This window comes from Musca domestica, unplaced genomic scaffold (genome assembly GCF_030504385.1).
Source record: "Musca domestica strain aabys unplaced genomic scaffold, Musca_domestica.polishedcontigs.V.1.1 74, whole genome shotgun sequence".
Taxonomy (NCBI): Eukaryota; Metazoa; Arthropoda; class Insecta; order Diptera; family Muscidae; genus Musca; species Musca domestica.
In genome coordinates, this window is record NW_026712391.1 from 537,830 (window position 1) to 560,756 (window position 22,927).

General features: G+C 36.4%; 2 protein-coding genes across 2 annotated transcripts in view; one reads left to right on the forward strand and one right to left on the reverse strand.

Annotated features, from left to right (window-relative positions):
* LOC131806380 (uncharacterized) overlaps positions 1-22,927 on the forward strand; it is a 59,077-nt gene that overhangs the window by 8,681 nt on the left and 27,469 nt on the right. The window lies entirely within an intron of this gene.
* Positions 392-17,217, reverse strand: LOC131806381 (uncharacterized). Its single transcript, XM_059130418.1, has 2 exons — positions 16,141-17,217; positions 392-1,892 (listed from the first exon to the last, which is right to left on the reverse strand). The coding sequence occupies exons 1-2, from the start codon at positions 16,246-16,248 to the stop codon at positions 720-722; spliced, it is 1,281 nt and encodes a 426-aa protein (XP_058986401.1). The 5' UTR covers positions 16,249-17,217; the 3' UTR covers positions 392-719.

A 22,927-nucleotide genomic window follows, 5' to 3' on the forward strand; every position in this document is an offset into this window, starting at 1 on the left:
TGACAATTGGAAGCAATGTAGTTGTTGTGGACAAAAAATCCATCACTACAAAAACAAAACGTTGCTGTGAAAAAGATCTGCCAATAGAACTTGAGTCGAACCTGGAGAGTTTCTATTGTATAATTCGCATATGCTAATTTGCAATAAGTTCGAAATATATACTACTTTCCAGAGAACGGCCCTTGTAAGCCATCATCCACATCAAATATGCCTGATGAGCCGCTTAACCAACGGCGAAACGCGTCGCATAGTGGTGAGTGTGTGATAGCGTCTATCTGACTTTCCTTTTCACTGCAAATTTCAGATCATTAAGCTCGTCTCGAAAGAGAAAACAAACACTTAAATCATAAAACATATGATCTTCGCCTTAACAAGGCAAAACTCAAATACATTTTTATTTCACATAAATTACATTTATTCATCTTAACTATAGATGTCTTTAAAAATGGTGACAGGTTTGTGATCTTGAATTCAATTCACTTCAATAATATATTGAAAAAAAAAAAAAAAAATCAAAAGTTGTATTTCTTACAGTAAAACTGTCTATTTAAGGCTAACTTAGCTCTAAGACTATTCATTATTATTTTTAATAAATACATCACGATTTTAGGTATAAAAAACGGCAGCGGTGGCATATTAAAACGATTTGGTAGATTTCATGTGGTTCCTTAAACTAATTTGAAAATTAACAAAAAAACGGAATCATAGATTTGTACATTCTATTCAATTAGAACAATATCATCAATATCGGGATATATCATATCTCCATTGAGATCTACATCGGCCACGGCGGCATCATCATCGTCAGCACCATCACCACCACTAGTTGAGGTTGTCGCCAGCGACAGTTGTTTGTAGGCACCTTCCTCCGCACGAGTTTGCATATGCACGCCCAGCTGGGAAATGAGTTCCAACGCTTTGACATCAGAGTTGAGTAAGGCAAACTGGTGTATAACAGCCAGATGGGGGAAAATACTATGCAATAGAGCAGCAGATCCAGCTGTCATCATGGGAAATTCATGAGTGGCTGCATCGGGGATCTTATTCTCCTCTTCAGTTTCAGGCGGAATTGTGTTATTATTCGTTTCATCCATTACGGATTTTGTTGCAGCATTTTCACTGGCATTTGGAGCTGTGTTAATTTCAATTACTTCCTCATCACTTTGCTTTTCCGTGCTGTCATTCATATCATCATCCTCATCATCTTCGGATATTTCAAATTCATCCATACTCTCCCGGAGATTTGTTTCTTTGGTTTTGGGTGAAGTACTCAGGGACTTTTGTATTTCACTTACCGTCGCCGACGGGGATGTGTTGAGTAGCGACTCGTTGGCTGTCGATGTTATTGCCGAGATTTCCTTTTGCATAAAACTAGGCAGGGAATCCTTAAATTCTATAATAATATCCTCAACGGCCAATTCACCTGGCACCGTATCGGCACCTTTCCCAGCTCCCAAATCTTCATCGTTGTACTTGTATTTGCCACGGAAACGATTCAACCATCTGTACGACGGTCTAAATGCGGGTAAATTGAGAATGGCTGCCATTTTGACAGCCGTGTCCTTTAGCGTTTCATTGGTAATGCTTTTGCGCAGACGCATTTGCCTACAACGTTCCACCCATTGATGTAGAATAAAACTAATGGCACTCATTTCGAATTTTCGACGTTTTCGTGTCATTTCTTCGATAATTATCGAAGCATCCGCCTCACTCAGTGTGGCCAGTTGTTGTAGCAATTCCTGTTTGCGTTCCAGTATCCTTCGTATTTGTGTCGCACAACAATGGAACATTTTGGCCAAACTGTTGCGTGATATGTTCGTCTCGTCATAGTAGCGTATAACGGCAATTTTTTCATAGAACGTGAGAATGTTGCGTTCATTGCGTCGTTTCGGCTGAAAGTGGAAATCGAATTTGGAATTATTAGATGTGAATTTAGGAAGATTTTTATGATATAAAAAATAATAAATATATTAAAAATTTGTTAAAAAGTTTCATTCGATTATGTTTATATTATGTTTATTACAAATGTTGATTCTTTATGGAGGAGATAAGGAGTGGATCTATATTATCCACTTCTCATCTAAACTCTGATGTAAATATTACAACTTGCCCGATTTAGACTTTACGACTTTCAAATATTGAAATATGCGTGAGATACCAGATATATTTGACCATCGAATTCCAGCTCATCTAATACTGACCATACAGGGTGAGATAAAAAAACTGAAATAAAGTCAAACGTTATAATTTTATTTTTTTTTTAAATTTTATTGAATGAAAGCAAAAAATGTCGGAAATAGCATAAAATTTTAGAATAAGTTTAGATTTGTTCGAATTGGTGACCTTTAGCATGAATTATGGCCTGAAGGTCAATGAAACCGTCACACGCTGCCTGAATGTTGCTCTGCGGTATTTTGGTCCATTCCCGGCAAAGCGCTTGCTTGAGGTGATCGACACTTTGGTATTTTTTAGTGCCAACTTTGCTTTCCAAAATACTCCAGACACAATAGTTCAACGGATTGGTATCCGGGGATTTTGGTGGCCATTGTGCGCTGGAAATGAAGCAAGGAACCTCATTTTGAAACCATTCTTGGGTGGCGCGTGCTGAGCGCGATAGATGGTGCTGAGTCCTGTTGAAATGTCCAAGGTCTGCGGCCAAAATGTTTGCGTGCCCAAGGCTTTAATACACCCTCCAGAATATATTCGGCGTTTATTCTGATGCCACGGTCGAGTAATACGAGCGGAGAGCGACCATCGGCTCTTATGGCGACCGGCCCACACTATCACCATGGCCGGCGTTTGAGTTCTGGTGGCCAATCGAAGGTGCACATTTTCAGCTGACCTCTTTGGAAAGGAAACACGATCATTTTGTTTGTTCACAAACTGCTGGACAACAAAGGTTTTCTCATCGGAGACGGAGAAAACCAAATTCGGCAGTTCACCACTTTCGCCTAAGCGAAGCAACTCTTTAGCTTTTTTAGTCTATTTTCTTTCTATTGCGATGTAAGTTCTTGCACTTTTTGGAATTTCAATGACTTTACCCCGAGGTCATTTTTCAATATTTGCCGAATGAAATATTGCGATATGTTCAGCTCACGAGCCATTTTTTGGGCCACTGCGACGCGGGTTTCGAATCATTTCTGCTGATGTTGCGGTTTTCTTCCGTCCACTTCCTTGAAGTTGAGCTACGCTATCAGTATCACGGTAACGAGCGATGACACAAAAGATTTATTCACATTTAAATGCTGGAATGCTCTAACGGTAGCCACTTGTGGTTTTCCAGCCAAATATAAAGAAATCACACTATCACGCTTGAATTCCATCGCGAATAACTTTTTTTCTGGAAAATTCTCACCAAAATGCTTTTGTCCGCTTGTAAACAATATAATGAGCTGTAACTGGAATAATTTGAACAGCTGTCGGACGAGTGGCTTAGAGATGACAGCAGTCTGAATTTGGTTGCAGTTTTTTTCATTTCACCCTGCAATATGAGGATGTGCAACATTTGATGCAAACCAGACATATATAACCATTTTTTGGGAATAATCTGGTGTTATGCACATTGGAGAGGTACCAGAAGGGGTATGACTATCATTTTCACACCGGAACTTGTATTAGTAAAAATATTTTAATACATGAAATTTAAAGAGAATTTAATGCTTATTTCGCTTTTAATGTGAGATATAACTATTCGAAATTTTGACCCTTTGTAGGGGATGTACCGGAAGGAGTGGTCCAGCATATTCCATAGTATATGTGAAATGTAAAGAGAATCTGATACTTATTTCGCGTTTTATGAAAGATATATTTATTCAAAATTTTGATCCATTGTGGTGGAGTTATCAGAAGGAGTGGATATATATATTCTACCTTCAGATCAGACTTAGTGTTAATACAAATATTGAAGTGTGTGAAGTTTGAAGACAATCGGACTCTTATTTCACATTTTAAAAGAGTCATTATTCCAAATTTTGACTCTTTGTGGGGGAGGTACTTTATGGAGTGGGCCGATATTGTCCATTTTCGCACCTGGCCTAGCACTGATGCCAATATTAGGATTTGCAAAGTTGGAGCAAAATCGGATCGTTTCTTCTCTTTCTGTGCAATAAATTATTTGCTTTGAAAATTCCGAACTATTGTGGGGGAGGTACCAGAAGGAGTGATCCGAAACTTTCCATATTCACACCATGTCTTGTGTTCCTACAAATATTGTGATGTGCAAAATTTATAATCGGACTCTCACTTCACATTTTATAATAGTTATAATTATTAAAAAATGTTGACCCTTTGTGGGTGAAGTACTGGATGGAGTGGACCGATATTGCCCATTTTCGCACCTAGCCTAGCACTGATGCAAATATTAGGAGGAGGTACCAGAAGGAGTCGTTCGATTTTGCCCATCTCCGAACTCGATCTAAATTTGACAATAATATTACGATGTACCAAGTTTGAATTAAATTGGATACTCCCTTCGGAATTTATCGTGAGCACTAGCCAGCCAGACGGACGGACATCGCTAGATCGACTCCAAATGTCCTAAAACAGATTTGGACCTAGGGTCTAAAACCGTTATTTCGATGAGGCACATTTTAGTCGTATCAAATGATATATAGCCTTTGTAGCCATATGGCTGAGGTTATAATGAGTAGTTTTTGTTGCATCCAGAAATGAAATCGGCCTAGGAAAATCTGATAATTAAAGAAACATGGTGGAAAAACATAGCAAACTGAAAATACCAATACAAATGCATATATACATGTATTACATGTCATTTATAATTATCTTGTAACTTATGCGTTTAACCAACGAGATCCATGACTAAATAAAGTCTCCTAAACAAACATTATTCTGTCTCGTTGTGTATTTGTTTAGCTGTGTGTACGCGCACAGGGACTTATTTGTGGCTTTGTTTCACTTTTTCAATGTTTGTCCATACCGGTGTATGGATGTGCTGCATATATGTGTGTGTGAAGAAATAATGGATGCCCATAATACACGATAGGTACTTTGTGTTACAAATACCAACTACAACAATTACAAATAGTGCTTAAAAAACGAAATACCAACAAAAAGAATATGTTTCACGCAGCTATTGTATTGCCGCGTGCATAGCAGTGGCTACAACACAAATGAACAGCGAATACGGCAGCCATACAGTTGTGGAATAATATTTTGTGTGGAAGACCCGGTTGGAAAATGTTGCGAATTGTACAGTAAAGTTGTATGAGCCAAATACCCCATTAAACAAATTATTTCTGCATTACTTAACTACTAAACTTAAAAAAATCGAACTTTGTTAGAGAAATCTAAATTAAAATAAGACAAAATCGAAAGATCGACTTTTTTGTTAAAAGCCAAAATTGAAAAGTTTAAAATTCGACTTTTTTAGACTTCGCGTCTGATATCAAATCAAAGTCCATTAAGTTAAAAAGTGTGACTAGAGATTTCTAAATACCAATTAAGTGGGGAATACCGTTCTAATACATAATAATCTTAAAATCTTGACTGGAACATATGACCAGGACCTTCAAAACACCTGGAATTGGTCGTTACCGCTATGTGGGCCTTATGTCGAAATGTGAAGCAGTACTTACAAATTTTGAAAAGTTTTTAGTAATGAGGGGCATAATTGCTAAATTACACCTAATTCTGTTGATAATTGGGAGCTGAAACCTTTCAAATATGAACATACATTATTAGAAATACACTGAATATTTTTTTCGTAGGAAGGGGAAAACAACATTTAATTTGGTTGAAAATCCTGAAAAATTCAAAATACTGAAAATTGGGAGCAACCATTAAATGAGGACTGCTGTTATACGTCTGTTCATATCGCCAAACTACATTCAATTATCTGTTTACTAGCAGGAGACAGCTACTTCGTCAGCGAAATTTTCGAAATTTCGAAACTTAAAATTTCAGGTTAGTTCCAACAGTTCATATTAGGCCTTTTTATACCCTCCACCATAGTATAAAGGGAATATTAAGTTTGTCATTCCGTTTGTAACACCTCGAAATATACATTTTAGACCCCACAAAGTATTCCTGATCACCTTAAAATTCTATGTCGATTTAGCGATGTCCGTCCGTCCGTCTGTGGAAATCACTCCAGCTTCCGAACGAAATAAAGTAGGTTAATAAAATTTTACTCAAATGTATATCATGTCTGTAGGAGTTTTGTTATATAAAATGGGCTATGTAGGTCCACGTTTTGGTATAGCCCCCATATAATGGTACCTTTATATTTTCTGTATTTTGGCGATTTAAGCGATATTATTCATCGGAATTGTTCCAAGTTTGGTATTTGAAGTTCGTAATGGATACTGCAGCATATGACAGAAAATTGGAAGTCCACGCCTTCGTATAGCCCCCATATAAGGGTACCTTCCGATATTCGGTATTTTGATGATTTTCGCGAATTTATTCACCGGAATTGTTTCAAATATGGCATTTGAAGGTCGAAATGGATATTACAGCCTATGACGGTACCTTCCGATATTCGGTATTTTGATGATTTTAGCGAATTTATTCACCGGAATTGTTTCAAATTTGGTATTTGAAGTTCGCAATAAATACTACAGCATAAGACAGAAAATTGTCTGTGCAAGTCCACGTTTTCGTATAGCCCCCAAAATTCAATATTTATATGATTTTAGCTACATTATTCACCGATTTTTTTCTTCAGGTTCCGCATTTCAATATTGTAATGGCTTATGACAAAAGTTGCCTTTGCACGCCGTCCACGCCGTCGTATAGACCCTAATATAACGGCTACATTTAAGATTTTAACAGATTTTTTTTTGAAAATTGCCAAATTCGTTGTAAATGAATACCCTCCACATTCAAAGTTCGACCTGGCCGAACTTACAGCCTTTTTACTTGTTAGTACTCAAAATTTACAATTTGCCAAAATTTTCTAATCAGAACTTCATAAATCTTACTAAATTTTCAGTCTTTCTAGGTTTTATATATTAATCAAGTTTTTCCTTTTTCGGAAAGAAAAATAGGAAAATGTTAACCTTATACACCAAAGAGTCTTAAAAATATTAGTAAAATCATTGCATAATAGACCCACATCCAATTATTGTGTCCAAAACTATTTCAACGTTTCCAAATGTAAACCCTAACGCCTAACAATGACCTCAATATTAAAATTCAGAATTTCAGCTCTGCAATTTCTCCCATTAGCAAATTTGGTACTATTTAGTACAAATTTAGAACCAGCTCCTTTTCTCAGCCACAGACACCAACAGTGACATCGATATTCCTGCTCTATTTCTTCACCCAACACCAAATTTTACTTTTCGTGCAGTTATGGACACATTTCCAAAACCACCACCTAACATCAATCCCAAATACAGAGACCTCAATATCAAATTTCAGCTCCATCCCCTCACCCAATACAAAATTTAGAACTTTTCCTACAATTATAGCACATATTTCCAAAACCGTCTCTTTGTCTCAATTCCAGATGCCAACAGAGATCTTAATATCAAATTTAAGGATTCCAACCCTAACCTTTCACCCAATACAAAATTTAGTACTATTTAGTACATTTCGTACAACTATAGTACAAATTTCCAAAACCACCCCCACATCTCAATTCCAGATGCTCAATATCAAATTTAAAGATTTCAGCCCTAACCGCTCACCCAATACAAAATTTAGTACTATTTAGTACTTTTCGTACAATTATAGTACATATTTCCAAAACCATTTCTATATATCAATCCCAAATACCAAATTTAGTACCATTTAGTACTTTTCGTACAAATATAGGACGCATTTCCAAAACCATCTTCATATATCAACCTTTCTTTCCAATTATGACTCTTATATCAAAATTTTAAGTTTTTAGCTCTATCCGTTCACACAATACCAAATGGTACCATTATAGACGTTTAGTACCATTTAAGAACTATTCGTGACCTTCAAGATAGAATTTCGAAAAACCATTTGGTACATGTATCCAGCACTCCATCAGTCACCGTCATTCCAAATTTTTCGAATTCCATCTCATTCCTTTTGTCAAATACAAATTATTACATTATTAATACAATTTAGTACTTTTCGTACCATTTAAGTACGAAATCTCAAAGAAACCAGTCTTATCACACAGTATAAGAATAAGTACTTGAAAATATTTTTAATCCTCTTACAAACGAGGTTATTCAGCAATAGCTTGAGTTCCTATATCCACACACCCGTTCCAATTGGGTGCATTTAATTCATTCGACATTTACACATACGAATAAACACACACACACACAAAAATGTGCATATGTTACCTTGTCCATAATTCCTTCCCGCAAAATGCATAAAACACGTCCTACATGCACATGTAGCTACAAATGTATCATTGCATTTGTCTACTGTCTGCTGAGGCTAAGCCATCCAACTGAAGTGCATGAACATTGCCGGGTTTCTCTGGCCGCTCATATCCAACATGTGGCGGTGGTTCTTGGTGTGCCTACATGAAAAAAACAAAAACCGAATAAAGACAATAGCAACCATCGCTTATGGCATGCCTGCATTTGTAAGTATGCGTGCGTGTTATATTCTAGTGTGTCGTGACCGTAGCAACGATGAGGCGATACGTTTGTTTGTAACATACATACGTACATACACATGTGTGTGTACATACATATTTCACTATTAACTATGAAATGCTTGTTGGCTGAGTTAACCAACTAAATCAACATACACCCACCACAAGTTGGATAACGAGGGGGGTATTTTATGTCGGGGGAAAGAAGAGTTTAAGTAGATATCTGAACAAAAAAACTGACACATGCTTTTTATTGTTAGAATATGATTGATTGGCCTTCTATAGGTCTCCACAGATGAATTTATGTATAGAAGACTTCAGAGTGGACCTGATCAAACCTTTTATAAATAACAAGTAAAAAAGCCATAGTATGGAGGGTATATTAAGTTTGTATATATATAAGTATATATATTCTTGATCAGCATAAAATGCTATGTCGATTTAGAGATGTCCGTCCACCTGTCCGTCTGTGGAAATCACTCTAGCTTCCGAACGAAATAAAATGAATGAAGTAGATTGATAAAATTTTACTCAAATTTATATTATGTCTGCAGAACCATGGGCCATGTAGATGCTCGTTTTGATATAGCCCCCATATAACAGTACCTACCGATATTTGTTATTTTGATGATTTTAGCGACATTTTTTACCGGAAATGCTTCAAATTTGGTATTTGAAGTTCGAAATCGATACTATAGCCTAAGACAGTAAATTGTCAGTGCAGGTCCACATCTTGTATAGCCCCCATATAACGGTACCTCCCTATATTCCGTATTTTGATAATTTTAGCGACATTATTCACCGGAATTGTTTCAAATTTGGTATTTGAAGTTCGAAATGGATACTATAGCCTAAGACAGACAATTGTCTGTGCAGGTCTGTGTCTTTGTATAGCCCACATATAACGCTACCTCCCGATATTCGGTATTTTTATGATTTTAGCTACATTATTCACCGATTTTTTTTAAGTTTCGCATTTAAATATTTTAATGGCTTATGACAAAAGTTACCTATGCTATGTCGAATAGACCCTAATATAACAGCTACATTCGGTATTTTTAAGATTTTAACGGATTTTATTGTTTTTGAGAATTGCAAAATTCGTTTTAAATGGTGGAGGGTATTCAAAGTTCGGCCCGGTCGAACTTACAGCTTTCATACTTGTTTATAATTAATTTCTACTGTTTAGAAATTCGTGGTTTAAGCGTACAAAAAGTACTAAAATGTACGAAATGCTACTGGAATGATTTTGACTGACAATAAAAGGTTAGAATTTGAAACTTTTGTATTAGGATCGATCTTTCTGTAGAGACAGGGGGTAATGTAGCATGTTTGGAAATTTGTTTCAAAGAATACAAAAAGAACTAAAAAGTAGAAAATATAGACCGAGAATTTTTGAAATCCTTCCTTTAGGGTACGAAAAGGCACAAAATGGTACAAATAAATGTGTGCCATCGAAATTTTGCGTGACGGTCATCTTTGAGTGAAATAAGGGTGGTGATCCATGAGATCAGGAAAGTCTAACATCGGTGGTGAACAATCCATAAAATTGAGAAAAGTTGAACTTAGAGCGGTGAAATATTTTTAGATAAAAAGGTACAAAAACGTCCGTTATTTCGTATAAACGATAAAATAATTCGAATTTTTGGAAATTCGTACTTTAAAGGTACAAATATACCAACGGGTCAAAATAAAGTGGGAGTCTGGAAATTCGTACTTCGTACTTCTCTTGTATAGAGTTCGAAATAATCAAAGTTTGTAGAAATTGGTATCATAATGATTCTAAAAAGCACTAAATCCATAACAGATACATAATTGTATTTTTAAGCTTAAATTCATACTCTTCGACCTAGGACTACACCGCTATTGACCGTTTTTCCCACTAACCTGACAAAAATATTGCGCTATTTTAAGTTTGAACGAAATTGAACATACAACAGAGAGCGAAGGGTATATCGCCCTCTGTGTGGTATTCCTTCCCCAGAAGGAGAAGGAGTAGACCAATATTATTCATCTTCAAAGTTAATCTAAGTTTGCCAAAAATATTAAGATGTGTCAAGTTTGGACCAAATCGGATACTTCTATCGAGAGTTATCGTGACCAACGACCACCCAGCCAGACATACACCATTTTTACCGTATCAAATGATATACTCACTCCGTAGCTACATGGCTGAGAAATAATACCTTTAATTTACTTTAAATTACCGTTATATGTCTCTGCATAAGAAGTCCTTTGCCCATCTTTATGGATAGAATAGTGTTATAGACACCTCATAAACACAATACTATTGAATACCTTCTATAAATGTTTCAAATATAGAAGTTCTTTCTACAAATCCGCTGCAGAAATAAAAACTTTTCACTACAAATGGAGGGCTTTGAGAATCGACGGTTAAATTCTGCTCCATGTACACCTATTTTTTCCTATCACCTGTCATTGTTATTCCTTACTTCACATTCTGGCCAAGTTGAGTTCGTTTCTTTACATCGCTTTTAGCTGGCATTTAATTTTAATTCTTATGGAACCGCCATGAAAGTCAAAAGGTGTTGCTGTATGGGTTGGTCGTTGTGTGAATGTTTATTTCATTGCTCCATCGGTTGGAACAAGTCTGAGGGGTTTTGTAAAGGGGGGTTACAACTTAAATAAAATCAGCAAAACTAGAGAGCATAAGATTATTCACAATGCCATAAAGTACCCGGAGAGTCATGCAAGCATGTATCGATGTGTCTCTATGTGTGTGTGTGTAAACATTGTATAAGTGCGCATTTAAGCCATCGATGCCAAGTGCATGATGATGATGACGACGACATTTCATTTCACCCCTTTCATTTCCTCGCTCATTGTAGAGCTAGCTGGCTCGCAGATGTTATAGCAGCAGCAGCAGGGGCTTTTTGCTCAAGTCTGGCGGCGTCTTGGTAGTAGTGGTGACGGTGCTTGTTTTGGCATTCATTTACTTGACAACGCCACAACACAGCAAAAACAGCGTATTTTCTGTTTATTTTCGTTCGTTCGTACCGTCCAATGTACTACGCGTACACTAATATTATATTCTACCACCACATGCACGCACGTCTGTGTGGGTTGATACACGTGTGGTACTAAAAAACATTTTTATGCCAGTGTAGTTTGCAACAATGAACAGAGAGTATGCCATAATGACAGTTCTTAATGGCAAGGAGCTCTAGTCACTTTATCACGGTGGGCGCGTCAAAACGGGCTAGGCGTGAACCCAGCAAAGACAGAGCTCGTACTTTTCACTAAGAAGCGTAAATATCCGTTATTTACACTACCAAGACTAGATGGAGTCACTCTAAACCTCTCACCAGAGGCCAAATACCTTGGTACAATCCTTGACCGACAATTAAGTTGGAAGAGGAATATTGAGGAACGAGCCAAAATAGGTTTTATCGCACTCTATTCTTGCAAGAACTCCATAGGTAAAAGCTGGGGCCTCAAACCTTACATCATTAAATGGTTGTATGAGTCAATCGTTCGCCCCATTCTAACCTATGGATCTCTAGTATGGTGGCATTCTCTAAAGAAGCCAACTTACTCACGCAACATTAACAAAGTCCAAAGAGCCGCATCCTTACTAATAACGGGTGCCTTTAGGAGCACGCCTCAAGCTGCGCTAGATACTCTACTGGGTTTAAGCCCGCTGGCCATACATGTAGAGGAACTGGCATTCAGGTGTGCTCTTCGGCTCAGGGAATTAGGTGAATGGCGTAGTCAACCATTTGGTCACTCTACGATTCTAAGGCGTGTAAGGACTGTGGGAGAGATAGCCTATGCAAGTGATTATATTTCACCACGATTAAGCTTCTGCCCACCTGAAATACACATACCTGACAGAGAAGCCTGGTCCCAAAACAGCCCACCTTTCCGCGGCATATCTGTATATACCGACGGCTCAAAGATGGAATGCGGTACGGGAGCAGGTGTCTTCTGTGACACCCTTAATATCCGTGAATCCTACAAGCTCAGAAACAACTGTAGCGTTTTTCAGGCAGAAATCCTGGCGGTCAAAAAGGCCATAGACCTGCTAGTCACGAGGAACATAGAGGTCGGAAGTCCGGTGACTATATATGTCGATAGTCAGGCGGCACGGAAAGCACTAAATTCCTTTACTATCAAGTCTAGGGCTGTTTTAAGCTGCAGGGAAGCCTTGGAACACTCTAGGTTGTCAATCAAGCTTTGTTGGGTTCCCGGCCATTACAATATCACAGGTAACGAAACTGCAGATGAATTGGCCAGGCTAGGATCCGAATCAACTACAATAGAAATAGATAATTCGGTCAAACCACCACTGTGCCACTTCCTACAGATCGTTCGCAAACACTACCAGGAAAAGACACAACAAAAATGGCTGGATGAAACGGGATGTACCATCTCCAAAAGAATCTGGCCTGTGCTCTCAGAGAAGAGAACAAGATCGCTGATGTCATTGTCTAAACCAGATTTAAAACTTGTGGTGGGCATCATCACAGGTCACTGTAAGGTGAGGGCTATGACCTCAAAATGGGACAGCGATGATATTGATTACTGCAGGATCTGTCAAGATGAAGAAGAAATTGAGACAATCGAACACTTGCTCTGCCACTGCCCAGCGCTCATTAACGTGAGACATAAACTAGTGGGAGAACTAGTGTCACGTGATTTGTCCTCTTTTTCTACCACGGACCCTGCAGTGATCCTTCAATTAGCCAGAAGGTTCAAGTGGCTAAAGACGACACGGCAAACTCAGCCGTAGACTACGTACTATCTATTTCCTACTGTCAATTCTTATACTTTCTCTATCTTTCGCTCTAACTCTTTCCTAGGATGAACACAATGGACCTATAGGTCTCCGAGTGGAGCAGTTGCTAAATGCAGCTGCGCGTCCTTTAACCTAACCTAACCTAATGGCACATTCTTGTTGACTGTCCACTTGGATGTTCCTCTTCCAAGGCTTCTTTATGTTTGTTCGAATGTGAGAGTACATACGTTCGATTATAAGGGTTAATACCTCCTACAACTATTCAATGTTGTTCAATGACACCATTGTCTTATTTATGTTTAGTTGTATGTGCAAGTGTTTGATGATGGTAGTGCTAGTAGTTCGTAAGATATTCTTTGTTTGCCTAAAGTAATTAATACATTTCCACAAATAGGTTATGAAATTGTAAAGGAGAAGTATATATTGTGGTGATCCTTCGAAATTTATATTTTGAAAAATGATCTTTAAAATGATGGCGAGATGAATAGAACATCGCATACAGCGGTTCTTGATGTCCTTATATCCCAATTGAAAACTAGAAAAACATTAAAAACTGCATGGCAATACTTTAGAAACTTAGGAGCAGCAATTGGATAAAATGCAACATATTTTGATTCCTGTTATGATCATTCATTTCGTATCGGACCTAAATAAATAGGATATAAATATTGCAACGTGCCAGGTTTGGACTATATTGGTTATTTATATGATATATGGAATCATTTTTAGAAGATGTTAGAACATTTTGAAAATGTGACTGAGGTACCAGGTCGTTCATACTTCATCTAATACAGATAAAAATATTGGTATGGCCAAAATGATAAGAAAATCAATCATTTATATCCAATTTTATGCGAAATCATAGATTCCATATTAATATGAGGTTTCTGGTTATTCCGCTTCCTTGAGCTTTTTGTTTTTCAAAATCTTGAACCCTGGGCGGGGAGAGGTACCAGAAAAAATTATCTGATTTCTAAAATCTTTATTAGATATTGTGTTGATGGAAATATTGAGACTTACCAAGTCTAAATGGAATCAGATATTAATATGGCTTTTTATGAGCTTCATGGATATTTAAAATTTTCACCTTTATGGGGGAGGTACCAGAAAAAATGGTCTACCATCTTAAGAACAGATCTTGAGTTGATAGAAATATTGATATTTACCAAGTCTGAATGGAATCGGATGATAATTTGGCGTTTTATGAGCTTCATGGATATTCAAAATTTTGAATCTAGCACTGATGCTAATATTAGGATTTGCAAAGTTGGATTATCCTTTCTCTTTTTGTGCGGAAAATATTTTTTTTTTTTTTGAAAATTTCGAAGTTTTGTGCGGGAGGTACCAGAAGGAATGGACCGATATATTCCATATTTACACCAGATCTTGGGTTATTAAAAATATTTGTATGTGTTGAGGGCAATCAGACTCTTACTTCACATTTTATAAGCGTTATAATTTTTCTAAATTTTGACCCTTTGTGGGGGTGGTACTTGGATTATTGTTTCTATTTCTGTGCAGAAAATATATATTTTTTGAACATTTCGAACTTTTGTGGGGGACTTACCAGAAGGAGTGGGCCAATATTGCCCATCTCCGAACTCCATCTAAGTTTGACAAAAATATTACGATGTACCAAGTGTGGACCAAATCGGATACTCCCTTCGAGAGTTATCGTGCGCACCAGCCAGACGGACGGGCGGACTCACGGATATCGCTAGATCGACTCCAAATGTCCTGAACGGATTTGGTCAAAAGAGACCGAGTGTCTAAAACCATTATTTCGATAAGGCACGTTTTGGCCTATCAAATGATATATACCCTCTGTAACTATATGGCTGAGGGTATAATAATAAACAAGCAAAAAAGTAGCTAAGTTCGGCCGGGGCGAACTTTTAATACCCTCCACCACTTTCAAGAAATTTTATACATTTCAAAAACAAACAAAAAATTCGCAGAAAAATACCTCTCAAATGAAGTAATTGAAGTCAAAGGCTTTAGTACCGATTCAAATACGAAATTTGAAACAATTCCAGTTAAAAATGTCGCTAAAATCATCAAAATACCGAATATTGGGAGGTATCGTTATATGGGAACTATACGAAGACCAAACTTTTGGTTTGGAATTGAAATTTTTGGATTTTTGGATAAAAAAATTATTTAAATTTGTAAAAATTGTTTATCATAACATAACATACAAAGCAACTTATGTTTGGAGAAACATTTAAAAATTCTGGATATATCAATGTTCCCAAGCGTTGATATATCTACCTGTATTCCTCTACCAAAATAAAAAAAAAAACATTTTAACGTTGAGAAATTGCCTGGTAAGCGGACTCTTGTTCTTGAACATCGCCGACCTAAACATACAAGTTTAACACAGCATATTTATTAAACTCAGTGGGTTAATCCTCAAAACTCGTTATAATAGTGTGTTTTTGTTCCGATCTCGTCACAAGCAATAAGTTATCGATAATCGTGGTTCAAAATTCTAACCACTGTCAGTAATAGGTAGGTTCGTTAACTTTTCCAGTAAAATTAATCAGTAAATCGTACTGAGAGAATATTCTCTCTCACGTTCTAAAACCCTTACCGAGAAATATCCTCAACAAGAATTTGCTAACACTCAGTCAGACTGTCAAAATTGTTATTATACACACCTATGCAATTGGTTTAAAACTTTTCACTTTAAGGAGAACGATGTTCAAAAGAACAAACGACATATTAAGAATTACCATTGCTATAACTACTTATTATTTTTTAGTCGTAGGTAATTCATACCTATACACATACAAAGCTACATTTTTAACTAAATAAAATTTTAAAAACTTACCTTCTTTGTGGGAACTGCCGTGTCAGCAGCATCTGTTTCTGTTGCCTTTGGAGCCATCAATTTTGAAATTCCACCTGATGATCGTCTCGGCATTGTTGCTAATTTCATTCTCTCTCTCTTTCTGCTAAATCACACTCTTTGTTGGTCCCTTGATATGTTTTGGAAATGTCTCAATTTATGTTAATTCCCAAGAAAATACAACTCTGCTTTGAAAAGAGAGCGTGAGTGATATGTCACATGGATACCAAATGTCACAATAGTTTTCAAGCGCTGTTAAAAAGCACAACTACGGCTGCTTAGGTCTTATTCCCTTCAATCGCTTACACACAATGATGCATTTACTTAAACGTGAATGTGTGTGTGTTCCCATATAAAATAAAGTCTGAAAACTTTTGTTGTTTATCCGCACACTCTGGGCTAGAATAAATGCCACAATAACGTGTTAATGTGTTGGTAAAAACATCAGCCAAATAGCTTTTTGTTATATTGCTCCCTCTGTGTGTGTATGTGTGTGGGTTTGCGTGTGTTGAGGTTATGTTAATGCCACAAGGAGTTGATGCCAAACTCACTATAATAACAACAACAATATCAGTAGCAGCAGCAATTGAACACTAAAAGTTCTGACATTTATTACGCTTTTGCTTTGTTTTTATAGTTTTCTCTCTCTCTCTCTTGTTCACTTTTGCTTCTGTCAGATGATTATACAATTCGTTCGGTTAGTTGCTTGGTTTGTTGTTCTCTGCCAAATGATTGTGATCCAAAACAAAATGTGTTTTTGCCTTATCTGCCAGCTTGTTGTTGTTTTTTTTTTGGCAAATATTCTTTAGTTTTTGGGTAGTAGTTTTGACTGCTCAATTTTAATTATAACATCGAATCAAGAGACCACACTACTGTTTTATCACAATAGCACTTCGTTGTTTTGTTTTTCAACATTTATTCCATAGACTTTTCGGTTAGAATTCTCGCTTGTTCGGTCCTCCTGCTCCGTGTTCTGTGTGTGCTTGTTTATATGCTGAGTAACACTTTAATACTGAACAACAGCGGCAGCAGCAGAAACAGCACCACACACCAAAAACGAAATAAAAATACTCGTCGTCGCGTCGTTACGTTTACCGCCCCGTATGAAATAAAAACGGTATTAAATGCACTGGTAGTGGTGTTCTGTGTTGTGTTCGCGCGCTCGAGTCGCACAACCCTGCAAGCATTTTGATGTGAGTTTTTAACTCCATCACCTAATATTACACTATTTTGTCACTTCCTGCTTGTGAAACGTCGATAGTTGGTCGATTTACAATAACAAATCTATTGCCCCACTACAGTCAACTAATTTTCATCTCCAATAGTAACTTTTTGGCACTTCCCGTAGATTAAAGAGCGATTGTTTTGTTTTACTCCCAAAACGGAGAACAAAATTAAACGAGTTCAGTTTGTCGGAGATCGGCATTGGTGCACGAGTAAAAAAACTATTAAATGAAAAAATATATTTAAATTATTTAGTGAAAAATAATTGTGCCTTTTTCAGTATTTTTTAGTGTATGTGTTCAAATAATATTTTAAAAATTAAAAAAAAGTGATATACAATAATAAAAAAATTAATATTATTTAGTGAAAAAATAAAATTAAATTTTGTGTTAATAACTGTGTTTTACTTATGCTTTTTGTATGCGTTTTACCTATTGTTTAATTACGCTTATTTATTTAAAATTATATCAATAAAGTTAAACAAATAATAATTTTATTTTAATGACTTCCAGCTCTTTTTTACTTTCTGAAGGCATTGCATATCGCATACAAATCAAAAAGTCACCAACAGTCGATGAAAACCCACGCCCTCAATCTCGAATCTTTAACTAAAAAGGTAAACCATTCGGGAAGAAATGAACCACGCTCTCGTTACTTCCTTAAATTACCTTTATTGTAACGACTGAACGTTACTTAGCCGTCAATTTAATCTGCCACTAAAAAGTTAATGTTAAGAAGTAACGAGTGCGTGGTTCATTTCTTCCCGAACGGTTTAACTTTTTGGTTAAAGATTCGAGATCGCCGGCGAGGGTTTTCATCGCCTGTTGGTGACTTTTTAGTTATGTCAGCGACAAAAAATGCTTGCTGGGAACGAACGTATGTCTGAGCGTATGTTGTTTGTTTTGCTTCTCCAGTAGTGCGCTCGCTTGCTTTGTTGTGTGCTGCCTGGTATATGTCACTGTGGTGTGTTGTTGCTATTTGTATGAAATTCTGTTGTTTTCAACTGCCGCCTGTTTCGCGTTCGTTGCCTATAGTAAAGAAGAAAGAGTGTGTGTTTTGTGGACTGGTTGTGTGCATGTGTGTGTGGGTATTAAATATGTGATGCAAAAACAATAACAACACGCACACACGTCTACGGCTGGGAAATAAGAACACGGAGAACAGAACATAACTCAATAAGAATAAGGTACTAATGTCGAATTCGTACTTCGTGTCGTAGAACAAGACATGAAAGTTAGCAACGACGATTCTATTTGCGCTTTTGCTCCGTGCTAAAGTAATGCTTATTTTGCTCACACTGTAGGGCTTGCAAATAATAAACAACACACACATACACAGACACACTCACCCAGCACATGTGGCCTTGACGATGAAACCAATAACAATGTTTACTAGTATTCTAACAATATATTATTCTATTCTCTTGTTATTAACCAGAGAAAGATCTTTGCAATAAAATGGAAGTAATAATTCCTATTCTCAATGTCATGTCTCCACTTCTTTATCGAATGGTACTTTAGTATTACTCTCTTGTGAGCATCACTCTCATTATAATAGATATGTAAAAGTGAGAACATGACGTTTAAGGAATTACATTTTGGATAACGGTTACTGATGCGATAATTGCGTTTACACTATGCATTTGTAGAGTAATAGCGTTTACATTAATCACCAATGCCTTTTTAATGATTTCGAATCAAGTAATAATAAGATTTTAATTAAAAAGAAGTACCTAACAAAGAAGTATGTCATGGCTTCACCAATTTATTACCTAGAAGTTTTATCACTTCTTAATGAGAACCATGAATTACGGATATTAATGCTGCAATTTTATTTTACATATAATATTACTTCACATTTAATATTTTTGCATTTAATATTAAAACTTGTGGTTTGGCTACCCAACAAGTAAAATAGTAGCAGTCGGTTTTGCCGACAGTTGTACACCCCCAGCCTTGAGTTATGATTATTCAAACTGTTGACCCTCCGAAGTAGTTGGTCAATATTGACCAAATCGTATCTGATCTAAGACTGGTATAAATATTACAACGTGCCAGATTTGGACTATATCGACTTCTTCCTTTATCGTGAAAATATTCTGGAGGGTATGTTAAAGCCTTGGGCACGAAAACATTTTGACCGAAGACCTTAGACATTCCAACAGGACTCAGCACGCTTTTTTCCAAGAATGGTTACAAAATGAGTTCCTCGCTTCATTTCCACCACACAATGGCCACCAAAATCTTGGGATACTAATCAGTTGGACTATTGTGTCTGGTTACAAAATGAGTTCCTCGCTTCATTTCCAGCGCACAATGGCCACCAAAATCTCCGTATACCAATCCGTTGGACTATTGTGTCTGGGGTATTTTGGAAAGCAAGGTTGGCACTAAAAAGTACCAAAGTGTGGATCACCTCAAGCAAGCGCTTTGCCGGGAATGATCCAAAATACCGCAGAACAACATTCGGGCAGCGTGTGACGGTTTCATTGGCCGTTTGGAGGCCATAATTCGTGCCAATTCGAACAAATCTAAACTTATTCTAAAAGTTGATGCTAGTTCGGACATTTTTTTGTTTCCATTCAATAAAATTAAAAAAAATGTACAAATTATTTTGACTTTGTTGCAGTGTGATTTTTATTTTCCCAAATGTGTAAAATGTTTATCCTGGTGGCCACACTGGTTCCCTTACTTGCTTATTGGCAAAACTCATGATAAAAAGATACAGGTAGACGCATCAGCAGCTAAAATGAGCTGTCAAACCAATTTTAGAATTCAGAATGAGTGAATGATAAATTATTTCAATTATTAAAATTTGTTCAAAATCACAAATCACACCAGCCTTTGAAAGGCATCCAAATTCATTTATTTTTGCAGATATTTTTAAATACATCGATCTGTATTCTTCTGTCATGGCAAACCTAGTAAAAGAGAGAAATGCGATATTCGTTCCTAAAGACCTAGAAAATTTTATAATTAGATAGCAAACCTTCAAAATCCACATTTCAGTCAATCAGATGCTGACAATAAATCTACCACTTTTAACTCGCGCAAAAATAAAATTCTAAAGAGAATATCGTTTAACGCAGCTTTCTCACTTAAAATGATCTACCCTAGTCTTACTATTATTTCCAGAGCGGGGACGATTTTCTGGTAAAAGTTGCAAAAAAGAAGTAGAAGCTTACATGTTCTGGAGTGAAACTTTAGTCTATGTTAACAAACAACACTAATCTTTATAGTCACATGTTTAAAAATATTCGTACCCACCCTAATAAATTGCATTTAATAAACACCCACATTTCAGTTACCCGTTCATGTCTTTCAAAGTTAAGCTTAATGTTAGTGCAGTGTATTTTTCTTTTCTCAGTTTATGCACCACCACTTACCGGCTAGTTAAAAAGCCAACAGCCTGGCTGGCTGTCACTGTGCATAACATTTCTACATAAAAAAATGAGTATTATTCATAGTGGTATATTTGCAATTGTTGCTGTTGTTTTCGTTGGTGACGACGACGTTAAAGGCGGCTGCTGCTGGTGTTGTGCATAACAAAACCCACCCTCCCCACCCAACCCACCTTTTAATCACCCCCATCAAATATATACATTGTGAGAGAGACGGACGCTTTGTTACAAATGAAGAAACTGCAATGCTCGTTTTTTTCAATTCCTACTGACTGTAGCAACGTAAATATGTATGTATGAATGCATGTAGCTGTTTAGCTGGCTGGTTGCTTGGTTGGTGACTAGTCAGTTGTTGTTAGTCAACTGGCTATTCCTATTTATGATGACTACATTCGTTATGCATATCATACAGAAGCGAAGCTTAACATACACACGAACCTATTCGTTTCTACTGCATATCACATATGACTGTATGTTTTATTTCTATATCTCTGCATATGTACATTCGTACAATTGTGACTACTTACATTTATTCGCACGAACTGCACTTGTTCATGCGAGTTGTGTTGAGAGTACCAGCAGTGGAGTATTGCTTATTTATTTTTTATTTTTATTTTGTTACTTACCTTTTTCATAACATTAGCATTTAGCATTGGTTATTATTGTTTTCTGCACTTCACTTGTTTTGTTGTTGTTGTTGGTGACGGTGACAATAACGGCGAGGAGAGTGCATTCTCAACTCTCGTTCTCATTAACTCCACTGTTCTCAGGTGTGTTTGTTGTCATTTGAAGATGAGATTTTTGATGTTTTGAAGTTTTCGATAACTGCATGAATGTCGTGAGAGTTGATGATGCTGCCACTGAGATGATCGTGTGATGCATAAACTTTCATAACAAGTGTTGCCATTGAAGATGTTATTTTTAACCTATGAAAACAAAAATAAATTAACATTAACAATTTAAGAATATTTAAATTTGTTGTAGCCATAAGGAACACATTTGTCCTTACAAATAAAAAAAACCGGCTTTGGCACTAAAATTCATTTAAAAAACCTCATTTTTTTGTAAGAAAATCTTTTGTTTTGAATGAAGTGGTAAACTTTGTAAGTCAATTATTTTTAAGGATGTGGGTATGAGCGTTGGTTTTTTTGAATTTGTATAAAAAATATTGGAGTGTTTTTCTAAAGTAAATATGGTCAAAGTAAAATTTTTCTAAAAAAAAGTATAGGAATAGCTGATCATGTCGGTCCTAAATAATTCTTGAAAAATTAGTCTCTCAAAGTTGATTAGACCAAAGAAGTGGTTTGGAAATATCAGTCGGTTTTCCAATAAATAATTATCCTTGGTCCATCTTTAATTACGCCTATCTATTCTATTATCTACTTTGTGCAAAATTCGAGAAGACCTTAAAGAATTTCTACGATTGTTATATTAAATTTGTCATTCCGCAATACCTCGAAATATTCGTCGGAGACCCTAAAGAGTATAAAATTCCTGATCAGAAAAAATGTAAGGCGATCTAGCGATGTCTCTATCGTGTTTCCATAGACAAGCAGGCGTCTATTGAAACACGATAGAGTAGACATTTTTTAATCAAGAGCTTTGAAATTTGACACATAGGTTTATATTAATTGCAGGCTGGTATTGGTATGATCCACGTTTAGGTATAGCCCCCTTATAACAGTACCTCACGATTTTAGGTATTTTGATGGTTTCTACCACATTTTTCAACCAAATTAAATGAAACTTGAATGTTGGGGTTCTTGGTAGGTCTGTTCTCTCCTTGCAAAAACATTTTCGATACAGATCCACTAATTGGTATAGCCCCAATATAAAAATATTCAAAAGGAATACATGATTTTCGGTGGTCTTTGAAATATATTTCCTAAAAATCCACAAATCTTGTCCTTGGTAAAAAATTATAAAAATCCACAGAAAGTCTTAAAAAATGTAAAAATCCAATTACCTTAAAGTATCCGCGAAATGTCCTTAAAAAAATCCACGATGTTTTATTACAAATTGGGAAAGTCCTAAAAATAATTTTTTAAAAAATCTTTCCATGGGGGAGAACAAAATGGACCTCATTTAGATGACCACTTTCTCGAAATATAAATGGGCATATAGAAAGCATATTACCTTTTCATA

Bases quoted from the DNA above. Each gene is read 5' to 3' on its own strand.
- LOC131806381 (XM_059130418.1), bottom strand. From the start codon at position 16,248: ATGAAATTAGCAACAATGCCGAGACGATCATCAGGTGGAATTTCAAAA. The intron at 1,893-16,140 runs GTAAGTTTTTAA...TTCCACTTTCAG, and splicing joins CGGCAGTTCCCACAAAGAAG to CCGAAACGACGCAATGAACG.